At 34.3% G+C, this 17,500-nt stretch overlaps 1 protein-coding gene across 1 annotated transcript; it reads right to left on the bottom strand.

The window, feature by feature from the left end:
- Positions 1 to 2,396: 2,396 nt before the first annotated feature.
- LOC107043979 (methyltransferase-like protein 17, mitochondrial) lies at positions 2,397 to 17,273 on the bottom strand. Its single transcript, XM_015265708.1, has 9 exons — positions 17,027 to 17,273; positions 16,790 to 16,961; positions 15,026 to 15,425; positions 13,580 to 13,730; positions 11,276 to 11,419; positions 9,505 to 9,594; positions 8,235 to 8,376; positions 4,577 to 4,718; positions 2,397 to 2,602 (listed from the first exon to the last, which is right to left on the bottom strand). Exons 1-9 carry the CDS (start codon positions 17,069 to 17,071, stop codon positions 2,524 to 2,526), a joined length of 1,365 nt encoding a protein of 454 aa, XP_015121194.1. The 5' UTR covers positions 17,072 to 17,273; the 3' UTR covers positions 2,397 to 2,523.
- Positions 17,274 to 17,500: the final 227 nt, after the last annotated feature.

Genomic DNA, 17,500 nt, shown 5'->3' with positions numbered 1-17,500 from the left:
TATTGCCAAGTTTGAGGGTAAAATGTAATTCAATGAATGAGTGCCAATAGTATATTGTGTTACTAGTGCGAAAAGTTGCACTTTTTCACACGCACGAGTAACACATCCTATTTTTTGTGGTACCTGCCGAGTTCACTGTTCGGTACAGTAGTGGGGGTAATGTGGTTGTTTTTCTGTACACCATGCAGAAAATAACCGCTTTACGGACACTAAACCGTTTCGAAAAGTGCACTTTTGCGGCAGGTATCACAAAAATTCTTTTTGAAAAATGAAAAAATTTGTACTAAGTCGGTTTTTTTTCATTTTGGTGAAAATGAAAATATCTCGATAATGAGCGATTTCACGAGAAAATGTCAAAAGATATTTTCGTGTCACGGGACCTGAAAAACGCCAATTTCGTGACTGGCAGCGCCACGAAAATGGGGTTTTTCAGGTCCCTCGATACGAAAATTAATATACACACCTCGCCAGGGAAAACATATCCTGGGAAGATGATATGTGGGGGAGGGTGATATGTTTTCCATGGCTCGGGCATGTAATGTACTATTTTCATCACCTGTGCGTAAAGTGAATTTTTAAGCACGCTTCACGTGTAACACCATGTGTAGAAAGTGAGATTTTTACACATGGTGAAGAAAAATAGGGTTCTTTAACCCTTGGGAGGGTTGCACTCACCTTCGGCGAGCGCTACACGCCTCTCACGGGTAAAAAAATACTTATGCATTCCTATCGCAAGTCTATGATTCTACGATAGTTGCCCAAAAAATTCTAAACCGTTTAGTGTGCGTAAAGTGGTTGTTTTCCGCACGGCGTGCATAATAGTATATTTCGATAGGAGTGCGTAATAGTATATTTCAGGGCGAGTGCCATGGAGTTTTTTACTCGCGTGGTTTGTCAGTCCTCGCCTTCGGCGTGGACTCCAACTCCACGTGAGTAAAAAACCCCATAGCACTAGTCGTGAACGATATTCGTCCACAGTAATTTTCACTTTTACGAGTTTGGGGAGGGACCAATGCCAATCCCCGGACGAGGAAAAGTGAAGGTCAGTACGGAAAAAGTGATTTTTGATCCGTGAGAGGTGTGTAGCGGTCGCCGAAGACGAGTGCTACTTTCCTAAGGTTCAAAGAACACTTTTTCCACGAGTGTCGAACCCTTTGTTTCATCATTGTGTGGAAAAGGAAATTTAGCGCACGCAGAGCTTGCGTAAAATTTCATTTTATGCACAAGTGAGGAAATATACTATTTGCAATACCTATATGAAAAGTTCACTTTTCAGGGCGGTTTGACAAGCGTAAAGTTCAGAGGTCGTGCGTAAAATAGATTCCCGTAAGCTTCGCTTTATGTACTCAAAATTCAGTAGCGAAGCGGTAAAACGGTTCAAGTCGACATAGCCCTCACCTGAGTTTTTGAGGAATATCTCTGAATTTAAAAGAGATATAGTATCCGTGTATTGTACACCAAAGTCATGTTTTCCTCGCTCGAGGTACACTTGCTATTTTTTAACACGCCTGTAAAGGAAAGTTTCTATTTCGCTTTCTGATAAGCGAGAGGAAAGTACAAACTTTCCGTGCATGTGTGTGAAAATAGTATATTATGTCATCAGGCGATAAAAGTATTATCTGGCAAATGTGGCTTTATAATCCGAGTCGAAGGCGAGGATTATAATTACATTCGCCAGATAATGCTTTTATCGCCATGTGACATACGATATTTTATGTCGTTGGGCCCGAAAACCGCGATCTAACCGAGCTAAGCGAGGTTAGAATCGCGGTTTATCGGGCCTAATGAGATAAAAATTTTGGTACTGCTGCTAGGTTCACCTCGGGCCGAAATAGTATATTTCGTCATTAGGCCGAAAACAACTTTTCTAGCGAATATGAGTTTCCAGCCCGAGCTGAAGGCGAGGGCTCCAATCATATGAGCTAGCAAAGTTTTTTTTAGGCTGTATGACGAATAATACTCTTTATGCCACTCATGCCTGAAACCGGCTGGATTACACACTCGACGCTTCGTGTCTCGTGTCTAATTCAGCCGGCTTCAGGCTTCGTGACATAAAATTTTGTTCAGTACTTGTTGGGAAATTTCGTCCTTAACGTGTGTGGTTACATCACTCGCCTTCGGCTCATGCTGTAAACCCCACCACACGTGCCCCACACGTGCTGAAATATACTATTGTCATAACGGTTGTAAGCAGCGATTCACGGACATGTAGCATCTGTGAAACGCTGCCTTACGGCCGGAATGACAAGAAGTACATTTTACCAATATTTCTGGTCTGCGGATAAAATGACAGAATTAAGGTCAAACTTTACTGACTACCATCTACCTCACAGCGAAATTCGGTGTTATTCAAGGGGAAAGGTAAGAATCTCGGGATGTGTTCGTAATAACAAATATTTATTTACAGTCGATAATTGACTTATCGAGTTTTATTGCATAGATTATACAATCAATGAAGAGGTAAAATTCTCCACGAAATTGTCAAGTCATTCCAGTTTTTCCTCAATGACCGAATTCGCTGCGTCATTTTGGCGTTTCACTGACTATTTCGATGGGCAGCCTATCACCCCATTCGCTCGACCGGGCGCAGTAGTATACAGGCCTGATGAAAAAAATGAATGAATTAGATAAGTGTTTATTTGAAAAATGTCAATCGCTCACATAAAGTCATTGAAAATTTTGATAGGGGAGAGTGGGGTAATATGGAACAGTCGAAAAATGTCTGACGCAATTCAAGCAAAACAAAAGTTTATTAATTATTTTTTTAACAAGTTTTGTTTATTGAGGTAAATGCACCTATGCTCGTCTCTGTCCCTATGCTGGTTCAGATGCTGCCAGCTATTACATTTTAATTATTTTGACAGTGCCAAGAATTTGCACTGAGAGAAATTTCAATGGTAATTTCAACTACAAGGGAATTGTCACGAAGTTACGGTAACAACATTGTAGATTCAATTATTACCTTAAAGTGAAAATTACATCATAATGTGGATGACACTATTTGACATAGTAAATCGAACGATGAATCCTAGTTTAATCTACAAAATTTATTGTTACCGTAAATATAATTTGTTTGACAATTCCCTTGTAGTTAAAATTACCATTGAAATTTCTCTCAGTGTATTACGATTAAAATTCGATTGGAGTTATTATTTTAGTTAATAAGAAAAGTTATAAACACCAATGAACAGTGATTTATTGAATAATAAGACAAAAAATCCCATTCACATCAACTCGCGCTACGACAGAGTGCATTCTTAAGCCGCAAGTTGAGAAACTCACAATTTTTAAATGTTGATATCTCCGTTATAATAGTAAAATTAAAGGGGGGGGGGATTAAAATTCCCTTGACTGATTATGAGCTTTCGAATCGAATAGTTAAAAATTCAATAAAAATGAATAATTTATAGTAATATCCTGGTATTTCACTGAAATATCGGCAATTAAATGAATAGGTACAATGAAAATGGCACTGATCCTATGCTCGTTTTGCAACCCACTGTCAACTGGTAAGATACTAAACGGATGAAAAAATCTAAAAAATTTAAAAGGTTGGACTGTCCAATGGAAATAAAATTTTGTGCCTCGAGATATTTTTTACTGTTGTTTTATCACAAAATAGGATAGTCACGATGTAATTAGTTCGGATATAACCTTTCCATATCACTCTAATCACGAGACGAAGATGGGGACCTGTGTCAAACGTGCATCGGGACAAATGAACGAGCGTAGGGACATGGGACTTTTCACATTTACGGACGATTATGTATTAAAAAATAGTAATCATCATGATTAATATAAGTAACTTTCAATTCTGAAGGTTTTGCCCTCTGATATCTAATTTAAATCATCGCATCTTCACGCCCATTTCGATAGAAATATTGGACTAATGATGTGTTCACCTTAGCTAGACGAGCGTAGGATGATTTATCCCTATTTTTTTTAATTATTAGGCGTACTAATTGAGAATAATAATTTTCCATCCATTAGAATGGAAAATTATTGAGAAGTTTTGACGAGAGAAAATTTTGTCAATGGATCAATTGAAAAGAAAATGAAACGGCAAAATAAAAAAATCCACAGAAGGGCCCAGGGGGTGACCCAGAGGGGAAAAAAGCAAAATGTGATGCTAAATTTCAATCGAATGAAAAAAGAAAAGTGTAATCGCCCTAATCAAATCAATTGAGGCCCGGTTGCACCAACCCCTGTTAGCTGTTTTTACCCCCGGGATAAATTTATCCATGTGTAATCCTTATGGACTAACAGACCGTTATCTGGCGGTTTAGTTAACAGACGATGGTGCACCCGGGCCTGAATTATAGATAAAAAGCTTCATATTACTTGAAAAGGGAACTGTGGATAAAATTAGTGAACATTATTAATATTGTCGTCTCGATATGCCACACCTCCATGTAGCATTGTCTAATCACTTAATCATCATAATCTTCTCTTTAAAAAATTCGAGGAAACGGTGGCCTTTCTGGTACCCCTTTCATATCCTTTTTGTAGGATCGAAGCCATGAATATCAATCATTTGTAGGATGAAATTTGATTCAGTTTGTATTTCGATTTATACCTTTCGTGTTTTCCCACGGAGAAGAATACTTCCATCAATTTTCCATTCGGTATGCACATGCGACAAATCGAATGTCTTGAACGTACCAACGTGGGTCGAACTAATCTGGGCCATTTTTTCTCGTTTTCATCCCGTCCACCTCCTGAAATTATTCATCATGGTTTAATGAAAGGAATTCTCTGGTCAATTGTCCAATTATCATCTATGCAGCTAAAGGAATCACTGATGATAATTGTCTCGCGACATTTCCTTTGACGAATACTCATTATCAAGATAATTCAATGGTCAATGAGGTGGGAAAAGACTTGAATTTCATTAGGAAATACGTCTGGAACTAGTAGATTCACAGAAACATTTTGAGAAATCTTTTTTTTAGAGATTTTAGAGTTTACTATAAATTGTTTTTTTTTTACATATTCTTTTAGCATACTCGCTTCTAAGGTGATTCAAAAATAGACTGGAGAGATTAGACATCTAACTAGAAATTTATCTCTGCCCCAGGGATCCCCATCAATATTAAATTTCTGTAATATTACAAGGATTTGACCCTTACATTATTGAAGGTTTAAAATATATTGATTCAATTTTTCAAATAATATAATATTAATAATCTGATTTTTTACGAATAATGATATATTTAAAATTTGTTAATATGAAACTGTAAATTTACCACTAAAGGAATAATTCAAATTTCTTGAAAGGGGATTTTCGATTACACAAGGGGCATTCCATGTCAATTCGACCGATTTAAACCCTGACCATCTCAGATTCAATAATCAAGTCGAAATAAGCCCTAAAATGTAGATTTCAGCGAATCTCCATGGAATTTTTTCTCCATCTTCTGCGATTTTAATGATTAAGAACTGAAGTTCAAATCTGTCCTTCAAGAAAGTAAGATTGATAAATCTATGAAAATAAATTTGCGGTATTCACTGTGCTCAATGATAAAAAATTTTTATATATGGAAAAATATATGAATTTTATTCTGCGGAATTCAATTCTTCTCTATCTCGATCGAGTTTGCCAATAAACACATCGGAGCGCCCCAACATCCGCGCAGGTGTTAACGTGCTGCCCACTTCCCTCCCATCCATAATAACTCTTTATCTATCGTAGTTAGGAGAAAAAAATATATGATTATGTTTGAAACGCAACTAAAATTCCAGAACATTCTGGTCGACCATCGGCCTACTTCGAAAATCTCCGGGACCCTTCGGGTCATAAGTCACCGAAACACGCGCGAATCAGTTTAGGCTTAGCCTCTCACCGTACAAGTCTATCTCGGGAAAATCACCTGTACAAGTTGTATATCGCACCTCACCGAGTACAGTAGCTTCTCGAACCTCACCTAGCTCACTAGTAATCAAGTACATCACCGGTCTTTGTAAGATCACCGTTTTGTTCAGTACATCACCTCTGTTGATTAAATTCAGCCTAAATTCAGTGACTCAACGAATTTACAGTGAAAGACAATCATCAATTTAATTAGACATTCAACTATTGAAAACCAAAGAGTGTAAAGACTTTTGACAAAGTGGTTCGATCCCACAAAATAAAGTGTGAATTTTTAAATCCGGCTCATCAATAATTTTCCCAACATCTCCCTCCACATTTTCATCGCACATCCACCCTAAATCTAGTCATTCACCAAACAGATTAAAAATGTGTATTTTTACATAACAAACATCTGTTGTTTGAAATTTTTTTCTCTATCTGCAACTGTTTCCATGATATGATCGATTAAACAATAAAAATGTTATAAATAAATAGACCTGACCACAACATGTAAAAATCAACGTCGGATTCGGATTCAACACTTCCGTTAACGTACATCCCATAGATAAAATGTCATTCTTTTCCTAGCACCTACAGAAATAGCGCCTACACTTTAAAAAGTAGCTTGAAACAACTTTTTGGTAGCATAAAATTTTTGTGAATTTTTTCAGATTTTTAAAATGGGGTTTTCGTTAATCTACTTCAAAAATTGAAGAATTGATAAAAAAATCTAAAAAAAATCAGGGTGGATTTTTCATCGAGTAGAATCATGAAAAAAAAAAAGAAACGAATCTGAGATGGTCAGGGTTTAAACCGGTCGAATTGACATGGAATGCCCTACAAGTAATGATCTTCCTACCTCGATTATTGATTCATAAAATAGTTGAAAATTTGAATATTTGAATTGATGATATTTAAGTACACAAAAAATGTCAAGAGTGATGTTATCTAATTGATGGCTACAATATTTAACCGTAATAAAATATTACAAATTTGGCTATCCCTGCTCTGCACAGGAAAAGAAAGGTTTTTTTACAGTTTTCATGATTTTATCGACCGTGGTATTTATATATTTGATGAATTTATTCGGCTTTGCGGTCATTCATGATTCCTCAGATGTTCGAGGTATATTGTTCCTTCGTACTGCTATTTGAATCCCATCAAATGCGAACTTTAAACTAAGAGAGGGACGCAATTCGCTATCCATTCACTCCCAGTAGTTCAGAGGATGAGACTCACAGCCCGACAATGTGTCAATTAGTCAATGCACAAACTAAAAAAAAATTGAGGGCTCATCGGATCGATCAAGTGGGATTCGAACCCACGACAGTTTAAAAGTTCGCATTTGATGGGATTCAAATAGCAGCACGAAGGAACAACGTACATCGAACATCTGAGGAAACACGAATGACCGCAAAGTGGAATAAATTCATCAAATAGAAAGGTTCTATTTTCCAGGATGAAGTAACTAATTTTTAGAACCTCATGGTTCTAAAAGGCATTATACTAGCAATGCTAAGAATATTAAACTGTGAACATTCGAGAAGGATGAAATTCCGAAAAATTATGACTTAATTTGATAGATATTATCATAAGGAATATTTGGACGTCAAAAAAATTCAATTCAGTTGCGCATTTTTTGAGATATTGAGAAAAAATGACATTTTTGAGTAATTGCTGTATCTCAAAAACTACTTGATCGATTGAGTTGAGATTTCGCCCAGATGTGCTCCCCAATAATTCCAATTATTTCACAAAATTTCAGATTTTTACCTTCGACTTTACTCCTGTTTTCGCGAAGATTTATAAAAAAAATCGAAAAGTCCGCACACACATACTGACATACACACATTTTCTAAAAATATCATATCTTGATGTTTCATGTCATTCTACACCATTTCCAAGTAAAATTAGAAGATCGTGCAAATGGACGATTACAATGCTTCTGTGTCTCGATTTGAGAATCCAGATGTTCATGATTTAGAGCATAACAAAAGACCACCATTTCTTCGAAATTTTCAACTTAATTTCCTGTTCAAAGTTATTAATACTTTTCGAAATCAAAGTACATAGATCTTCATCATCACCCCTTGGAGATGTTTCAATTTTGAAAAATATCGATAACTTTCGACAAGAAATTTGTTCAAAAACTTGAAAAATAAGTGCACTTCTGTTACCCCTTAAGAACAGAATAATTGCAAATTTTACTAGAAACTAGAACAATTTTTTTAGTGCAGGTTCAATGTAAAATGTCATAAGATTTTTCTTGTAGTTGAAAAATCTCCCTCGCTGGACTTCTGTGAACACTTTAATTTCAAAGACATTTGCAAAATAATGTGCAGACCTATTTTAAAGTTATTTTTTGAACTCTGATATTAATTACCTTTTTTGAATACTACGTAGGAATAACGCTCTTTCTTCGAAAATTTTGCATTCATCAAAGTGAAAGCAATGTAAGATGCTTGGAAATTGCATGGAGTACCATCGTCAACCGCTATCTTTGGGCACTTTGATTCGTGAGGGCACTGAGAAAATTGTTAATAGAATTAATTCTCCATAAATTAATTTTGAAACTAAGATGTACATTACTTTGAGGGGACCCCAGCGCCACTTGGAATAGTGAAGATGAACATCATCACGCAAAAAATATAATATACATGCAACAATAATAATTGACGATTTAAAAATCAATGTTGAAGGAGTGAAACGTGGTCTAGTGAATTCGATAGAAACTTTTATAGCATATTTATTTACCTTTTCCGTACCTTTACTGCGCATTTTTCAATAGATAATGGCCAATAAAAACTGATTTATAGAAAAAATCAGTATAATTTCGTACTTCTATACAACTTTTTCGATTGAGAAATTTCCTATAAGAAATCCTCAACATAATTTTCTTAAATTTTTCCAGATCTATTTTTCTTTTAACCCACTAAATGAAGACAAAATTTGAGCCAATGAATTCTCAAAGAAAATATCATATGCGATAACTTCTATACTGATGATCAGAAAATTATGAACTAAAATTTAATCATAATCTTGAGGTTTCACTAAAAAGTTGTTCAATTACGTTATTTCTTTATACAGTTTTTTTGGGAATTTTCAAGACCAATTTCAGTTCGACAGTACAAACGTTTGCCAAGATCGGCGATTGTCGGAAATTTGTTAATAACAAATTCAGTAATTCATTGAATCAAAATTTCGCTTGCGCCATTCGGCAAAGTAATGTATAAAGTATGTTCGGTAAATATTTCAGAATTTTTGATAAAAGTTATCTCGATAAACGAGAGGTTTGAATATGCATCCGACATCGAATTCAGTTCTGTAAGGTTTGTGTGTTGAAGAAAAATATTAAAATAGTTTGAAAAAAAATCGAGTCGTACTATGTTGATGATAGAATATTCTCTGTTGAAACTTCCTGTGGAAAAAAATCCGTAGATACACTGCAGAATTTTTCAATAGAAATCCAATAGAATTTCGTAACAAATTCAAAAGATTTTTCTATGAAATTTTGTCGTCCATAAGAACCTGCAAAGGTCTATCCATAATTTTTCCTAAGTTGCTGAATATTCACAAAATAATGTACACATCGTTTCTCATTTCTCTCCACCACTCGTCACTAAATTTTCTTATTCTCAATAGAAGAAACTCACTGGAGAGAAAATGTAGCCTTGCGGAGTACCTTCTCGTTTATTGGAAGATTCTATTATATGTAAGATGAAATCTCTAGCCTCGTTGATGATCTGTCAACCAAAAAATAATCTATTTATTCATCTGTTCACTTTAGGGGATTGAAGTGAGAAAATAATATTGGTAATTAGCTAATATAACTACTCCAACTCATCAGGGATACCGATAGGTAAATATAACAGTTCTTGTGTTAATATCTTGAAGTATTTCGAGGTAATTTGGGTCGCAAACTGATTGCTATAGATGAATTTAACCTCTATAAGTTATCACATTTTGTTACATGGATGCTCACGTAGATGTACGGGACCTCCCATTGTACGTTTTTTTCTTCTAAAAGCAGTTTTTAATTTTCATTTATGAGGTGTTCATATAAATTGAACGAGTAGTGAAACACTTATTCTTAAAGTATCGGGCTCCACCAGCACTTAGCATTACCGAGGGTTCGCGACGGGGACGCAGCTGGTGTGAACCCCACAAAGGCCATAATTTGACCCAGTTTGACCTCCTTAAAGAGATTTACTTAATTGAGTTCGACTCAATCTTCTTGTTGATTTCAATTTCTTTTGTTGTTAAGGCCCGGGTGTACTATCGTTCGAACGTTATCTCGATGTTTTTTTTTCATCTTTCGTCATCTGAAATAGTCAATTAAGTTTTGGAAAATTATAAATGAATAATCAAAAAAAAGTAGAAAAAATTCTCAATTTTTTCAGAGAGCATTTTAAATTTATGTTCAGAATAAGTTGAATAACAAGAAATTATTCCAAAATGTATCTAAATTACAAAAATGTATCTGATTTACGGTGACAAATGGCGGCCTGTCACCCAATATCATGCAGGGGGAAGACTGATTTCGTTAATCTTTTCCCACACTGCACAGATTGATTTATTACGGAAAAGGCTCTTTGAAAAAAATTGTAATATATTGGAGAATTTTTTAATCGCACTTTCATCACATAAAAATGGCAGATGACTACATACCACTGTTTTGAAAATTGAGATACCTAGCTGTCACCTCCCATGAGGAGTTAGTGTTTTGTTATCCACATAGAAAATGACAGCTAATAGATAATTTGCCACAGCGAATCAGATATTTGTAATTTACACTTTTTTCAACTCATTCTGAATCTCAATTAACCCTAGACTGGTCACCATGCGAGGGAATTGCCGCAACACGTCGTTTTATTCACCTTGCCATCGACTGGTTGACCGGAAAAATTTGAGAAAAACTGAATTCGTCAATTGAAGTATCTAGAAAATCCTAGTATTTTTTTTCAATATTGTATCCTTAAATCTACGAGAAAAAAAATTATTTCCAAAAGGTGAACAATTTTTTTCCGTGTTAAATGAAATTGCCTGTTCCGCGACGTTGCTGGGAACTCGCTAAACGTTCCCGGGAAGTGTAGAGTGGATTCGGCAACGCTGGAGCCTAAATAACACGGCGGCACTCTCCCGCGAAGGTGACTAAAGTCGCATTTCCCGGCAGGTAACCAGAGTAGGGTTAAAAAAGCTCTTTGAAAAAGTTCAGAATTTTTTCTATTGTTTTTTATCATTCTATCATAATTTTTGGGAATTTCTACATGATGTACCACTCAATTGACAATTTTCGATTACGAAAGATAAAAAAAATCCAGATAACATTCAAAAGATAGTACACCCGGACCTTAAATGACAAAATAATTCGGTTTCCTTGAAACATTCTTTGGAGCAGTTATATGTACCAATTATGATATTTACCTGGAATCCAGCATTGGTGCCTTGCTCGACAAGGACTAAATATCTTTCTGTTTTCCTCCATAAAGATAAAATAACTTCTAGGCGACTTTTTCGATCTGGTAAATCGAATAATGTGAAAGCACTCACCACAACGTCAAATTTTGGCTGTAACAAGTAGAAATAAAAATGATATAATTTTGTGAATGACTGATTTTTAAGGAGAATTTCAAAAAACCTTTCTGTAGAGGAGTTTCTCAGGAAAATATTTATTAAAATGAAAAATTTCATAAACGTCTTTTTAAATTTTTTTAAAATTTCAATATTGATTGAGAATTTCAAGAGAACTTCTGTAGAAGGACTTCTCAGCTAAGAAAAGGTTTATTGAGATTTTTTGGAAGAACTACTTGTTTCAAAGAGAATTACTCATTGTAGGATTGACAAAAATGTCATAGATAGAAATGCTTTATTGAGTCCTAGGATAAAATGATCCCCTAAGGATAAATCAATCGAATGTAATAATCGAATGATGTACACATCATTTATACTGTCCATATTAAATACAATGCGACTGGCTAGCAATTTTCGTAGGGGAGAGTGGGGCAAAATGAGACAGTCGAAAAACGACTCTTTGACGCAATTCAAGCCAAAAAATTTTTTTCAACCTTTTTTTTTTTATCAACTTTTTTTTATTATTGGAAATACTGATGAGAATAATAATTTCCATTCAGTATAATGGAAAATTATTGAGAAGTTTTGACGGGAGAAGATTTTGTCAACGAATAAATTGAAAAGAAAATGAAATAGCAAAATCCAAAGTCCAGAGCAAGGCCCAGGGGAAGACCCAGAGGGGGAAAAAAGAAAATGTGATGTTGAATGAAAAGGGTAATCGCCCTAATCTAATAAATTAAATTAGAGATGAAATATTTCAATTACTTGGAAAGAGAACTGTGGATACAATTAGGGAAAATTATTAATATTGTTGTATCGATATAAGAAATATATGAAAAACCTTCGGGAGTTTCGAATGGAGAGAGACCATAGACTAAGTGATGACGAGGTCTTAGTTTGGCTACTGGAGAGCCAGGAAACAAGTTGACTAATGAACGCTGAGATCGAGTTCTAACAGGGGAGTGGGATTCATCTGTGGAGGTAGTCGACACGCTATATAGGGGTTTCGAATATCAGCGATTTGTTCGCCCCACATGTTGTTTTCTACCGAATAGAAAATTATTATTCTCATCAGTACTCCCAATAATAATAAAAAGTTAATAAACAAAAGTTGATGAAAATTTTTTCTTGCTTCAATTGTCTCAAATTGTTATTTTTCGGCTGTTTCATTGTGCCCCAGTGTCTCATTTTGCTCCACTTTCCCCTAGTCAACTTGATATATTTTACAGGTTCTACTTTGGTAAAGGAACAATAATCGAACAAGAATCGCCTTACATTGAATAATCCTTTAGTCCTTTGAAAGTGGCGATTCAATATCAGTTGATTTGCAATAATTCAGAAGAATATTGCAAACACAAAAAAATATTCGGGTTTTTAACCAAGTTATTTGTACAGAAGTTGTTTTTCAAAGAGTTTTTTATGACAAACGTTGTAATCACAAAAGTTCAAAAAACCGAGTTTTTATGACGAAGTTGTTTGACGGAAAATATTTAGACGTGCTCCCCTCCGGGACCCTCCGGGTCATCAGTCATAGGTGACCGAAACACGCGCGAATCAGTTTAGGCTTAGCGTCTCACCGTATAAGTCTATCTCGAGCAAATCACCTGTAGACGTCGTATAGTATCAGTACAGTTCCGATTAGTACATCAACTCAGTTCATTTATTCAGTTTTATAAATTCAGTCTAGAGTCAATCGACGCAGTTAAATAATTATCGGTATAAATTCAGTAAATCAATTAACAACTTTCTAGAGACATTCAACCATGTATAAAGTGTACATATTTTCAGACTTTGGTGGCTGTTGGCCACCAATAAATTGTGACTTTAGAAAACTCAGTATTTTTTCTTTCACGGCTCATCCTACTTTAACTATCCTCTAACACCTCCCACAATCCACCCAATTTACAGGTCCTCTCCTCAAACAAACTTTTTTTGTAGTTCTGATGGAGAACTACAACAAATGTAATTACGAAAATTTCACTATCTCCCTTAGATTCAGAAATATTCCTCAAAAATTCAACTGGGAGATAAGTCGACTTAAACCGTTTTACCACTTCGCTACTGAATTGCAGTATTGATAATAATAAAATTGTTTTATAATGATTTTAACACAATTAATTTAATTTTAACAGAAGAATTTCTAAGAAATATATTTACCACTGCAGTTACTGGAAGGTACTGTCGATGGAAGATTCCTTTGATTTTTGGATCGGCATGCTTAGCTAATTCTTCGGCTAGACTAATTATTTCTGTGGAGGCATCGATACACACGTATTCCTTCAACGTTGGCCACAATTGTGCTGCAGCCCTGTATAAATAATCCAATGAACTTTAGACACGGAGAGGAAAAAGTTTTTTATTTTTAGAGCCAAGCTACTGATTTCAAGAAATTTATACTTGTAAAAAAGATTGCGCTGAGACTAAGAAATTGACTAAGAATTAACTTAATTTTAGAAGGCAATTTCCTAAAATTGAATACTAAAAATCTATTTATTTCGAGCGAGAAAATTTTGTTAAGGGAGACTATGAGACTATGAGTTTTAAAAGCCGCAGGCTATCGTAGTGAGATTTCTCATGCATTGAAGATTGATTATATATGTCTGAAAATGAATAATTAGCGCAAAAAAATCAATTGTTTATTGTTCGTTTGCCTCGCAAACGCTTAAAATGTTGAAATCAGTCCAGGGCCTCCAATTTTTGAGCTACAGAAGTTATTTTTGAAAATTTTTGAAAAAATGTGTACAATAGCAATAACGAATTTTTTTTTTAATTTGACTCCAATACATCTAATTTTCTTTTATTTAATATAAAAATGTGCGCCATTTATGTAAAATAGGCCGAAAAATTATTCTTAAAATATTAAAAATATATTCTCAATTCTTTCAGAAATATTTTTCGGGCTATTTCACATGAATGGTGCAATTTTTTTACTAAAAAAGAAACGAAATTAGCTTACAGGAGATGAATATTTCTAATTTTCAAGTACAATTATACTAGATTTGAGTGCAAATTGTTGAGAATTGACATTTTTTTCTCTGATATGCAGGAAAATATTTGTTAAAATACGAGAAAAATTCACTAATTTCCAGGATTTACTGCTCTCTAGATTTCATTATAACAGAGATGTTAAATTCAGAGATTTTTACTGGATGCTAGAAAATTTTCATTATTAAATGCCTCTGGAATATGAGGAGATCGATTAATTTTAGAACAAGGAAAATCGTCAATTTACGAACGGGAATATTCTTAATTCTCTTTTAGATTTTTTTCTAAGAATATTATATGCAACTCAGATTAATTTTTTTCTCTGATATGCAGGAAAAAAATTGTTAAAATACGAGAAAATTTCAATTATTTCTAACATTTTTTGCTCCCTAGATTTTACTATGACAGAGTTCTTAAATTTCGAGATTTTTATCAAATCAAACATGGCATCTTTATTTATTATGGAATTATCTCAGAAACGAAAGGTTCTAACATAACAAGTTCAAGAATCTTTTCTGATATAAAATAATAATAAAATTCTCAACAAAATATATCTTTTGATTATCAATTGAAAATTCACCATCAATGGTTGAATAAATGTAAAAAATTCATAATTACCAAGAAACAGTCCCAATTCCTGATCCAAAATCCAACAAATTCTTTGCCTCGAAATCCCCATCTCTCGCTTTAATCTCGTGAAATATTTTATACAAAATTGCATAATCAGGTGCACTCCGTGTCATCATGTACAAGATGCTGGTGTAAGAGTCGTATTTAACAGCAGACGAGCTGTACTGAACATTTGTCTTCAAGACTTGAAGAGCTTTAGAAGATACTTGCTTGTCCAGCTTCTCCTCGACCTCAGGCGTCACATTTTCATAACGTTTTTCCTGTCGAAGTTCTTTTTTTATGTCATCGAATTTCGCTTCGAATTCCTCCTTCTCAATTGGGGGGTGGCGACCTTTAAAATGTCTGTAGAACTTTGCTGAATCCTCCCTTAATTGCTGTTTTGGATATTCTTGGAGGAGCATAAATTAAAAGATGAGAAATTCTAGTAGAGAATTTACTGGGAATTAATGAATAATTTATTCTACGAAACACTTTCATTGAAGGGAATACACGAATTTATTCATGTCGAACAGAAATATTATTGAGATTAATAGAAAAATTTCAAATAGAGAGTTTCCGGCGATAAAATTCTTCAAAACCTCTTCTTAAATCTTGTGAACTAATGTCTTTCTACTGAGCAATTTTTTTCATGCAATCCCTTCCCATCATTTCTAGCTGAACTTGATCTTCCATGTGAACTTCTTAATTATTATATAATCTGGATTCTTCCACGACTTAAAAAAAATGAAGATCAATTTTTTCCACTCCCAAACAATATTTTATTTTTTATTTACCAGATGGAGAGAAACAGCATAAATTAAACGAAGAGAAATAGAATTTTGCGATAAAGTAGTAAAAATGAGAGAAAATGGAAGAATTCGATAAACTTTTATGCAAATATGTCTTATTAGTAGTTTTAGGAGAAAATTTCAGAGTTTTTTTGCTGAGGAAATTTTTCACAAACGCGATGTTTGATATTTTTTTCTAATACTTTCCATTACCAAGATAATACAACATTTAACAACGAACAGATTTTCCTTCGATTGAAATGTGTCATTTCTCTGGGAGTAGATGATAAAATTCTTCTAAACCTCATTTTAAATCTTGTAGATTAATATATTTCTACTGAGGATTTTTTTTTCATGCTATTTCCTGTCAGCATTTCTAGCAGAACTTGATCTTCCATGTGAACTTTTTAATTATTATATTATCTGGATTTGAGAATAGATATTAAATAAGAATATTTTATTTCTTATCTACCAGATGGAGGAACAGCATTAATTTTAAAAAAAGAAAATAGAATTCTGCGATAAAGTGGTTAAAATTCGAGAAAATTGAAGAATTTGAGAAACTTTTATACAAATATCTCTTACTAGTAGTTTTAGGAGAAAATTTCAAAATTGTTTTGCTAAGAAAATTTTTCCCAAATGCGACGTTTGATATTTTTTTCTAATACTTTCCATTACCAAGATTCAACATTTAACAACGAACATGTATAGAAATCGAGGTACAGATTTTTCTTTATATTGATTGTTTATAAATTATTTATAGAAATAGCTCGTAATTTTCAAAAATTGCAATTTTTAAATTATTTCATCAATCTTCCTCGAAACTTAGGGTTCAAATGGGGCTCAAATGAAAGCTCTCAAGAAATACACAAAGTACTTGGATATCCTTAAGAGAACTCTTATTTGAGAATGGAAAAATTTTTGAAAAAGAAAATAAGAAGTTGATGTTTAATAAAATGAAAATGGCGAGGATTATTATTCTTGCCTTCAATTAGCGATGTTATCCCCTTCGTAACCCACTCCGGAAGTTCAGTTGTTCTCCTATACACAACCCCAGCATGTTTTCGTGGTTTAATCTCATTTTTCTCTAGTGCATTCCTTGTACCTTCGTCCAATTCAACCACAGGTTTCGCTTTATTCAGTATCAACGATGAACACTGTTGACAATGCACACAAAATGATTAACGAATAGTCAACATCACTTCGACATTCATTCACTCACTCGTCGTGTTTGGCTCCGTAACGGTGTACAAACTTTATTAAACATGTTGACTTCAGTATTTGTATTAACTCGACGCTCGTGTTAATATACAACAATGTCAATTGTTCACTCAACAATTAGTTCCGGAAATAATTGATATTCTGAGATAAACCGGTGGGAACATTTGAAGTTCGTAAGACATGTGTGATGATAGGGGAACCTAACCTCCTTTTGAAAATTTCTTGTTTTGTGTTTTGGTGGGTTTGGCCATAGAGGTATAAATCTAGAGTGCTCCTACGACCCCTGAGCTGTCGGAAATGCGGAGAGAGATAATCTGCTTAGGCGGCAATCTCTCTCTGTCTGCTGATTTGCGGGGTGGGGATGCGGGAGGTAATAATGTCTCGAAAAAAAAAATTGAAAATAAATGTGAGATTTCCTAGGTAGAAACAGATAGACAGCAGCATGTTTCCACGCCTCTGACGAACACCATTTTTT

This window comes from Diachasma alloeum, unplaced genomic scaffold (assembly GCF_001412515.2).
Source record: "Diachasma alloeum isolate Michigan unplaced genomic scaffold, Dall2.0 Dall_scaffold_00651, whole genome shotgun sequence".
NCBI classification, from domain to species: Eukaryota; Metazoa; Arthropoda; class Insecta; order Hymenoptera; family Braconidae; genus Diachasma; species Diachasma alloeum.
This window is presented reverse-complemented; position numbering and strand designations above follow the sequence as displayed.

Bases quoted from the DNA above. Each gene is read 5' to 3' on its own strand.
- LOC107043979 (XM_015265708.1), bottom strand. From the start codon at position 17,071: ATGTTTAATAAAGTTTGTACACCGTTACGGAGCCAAACACGACGA. The intron at 11,420-13,579 runs GTAAATATATTT...TACTTGTTACAG, and splicing joins ACCTTCCAGTAACTGCAGTG to CCAAAATTTGACGTTGTGGT. The intron at 9,595-11,275 runs GTAAATATCATA...TTTGGTTGACAG, and splicing joins GCACCAATGCTGGATTCCAG to ATCATCAACGAGGCTAGAGA.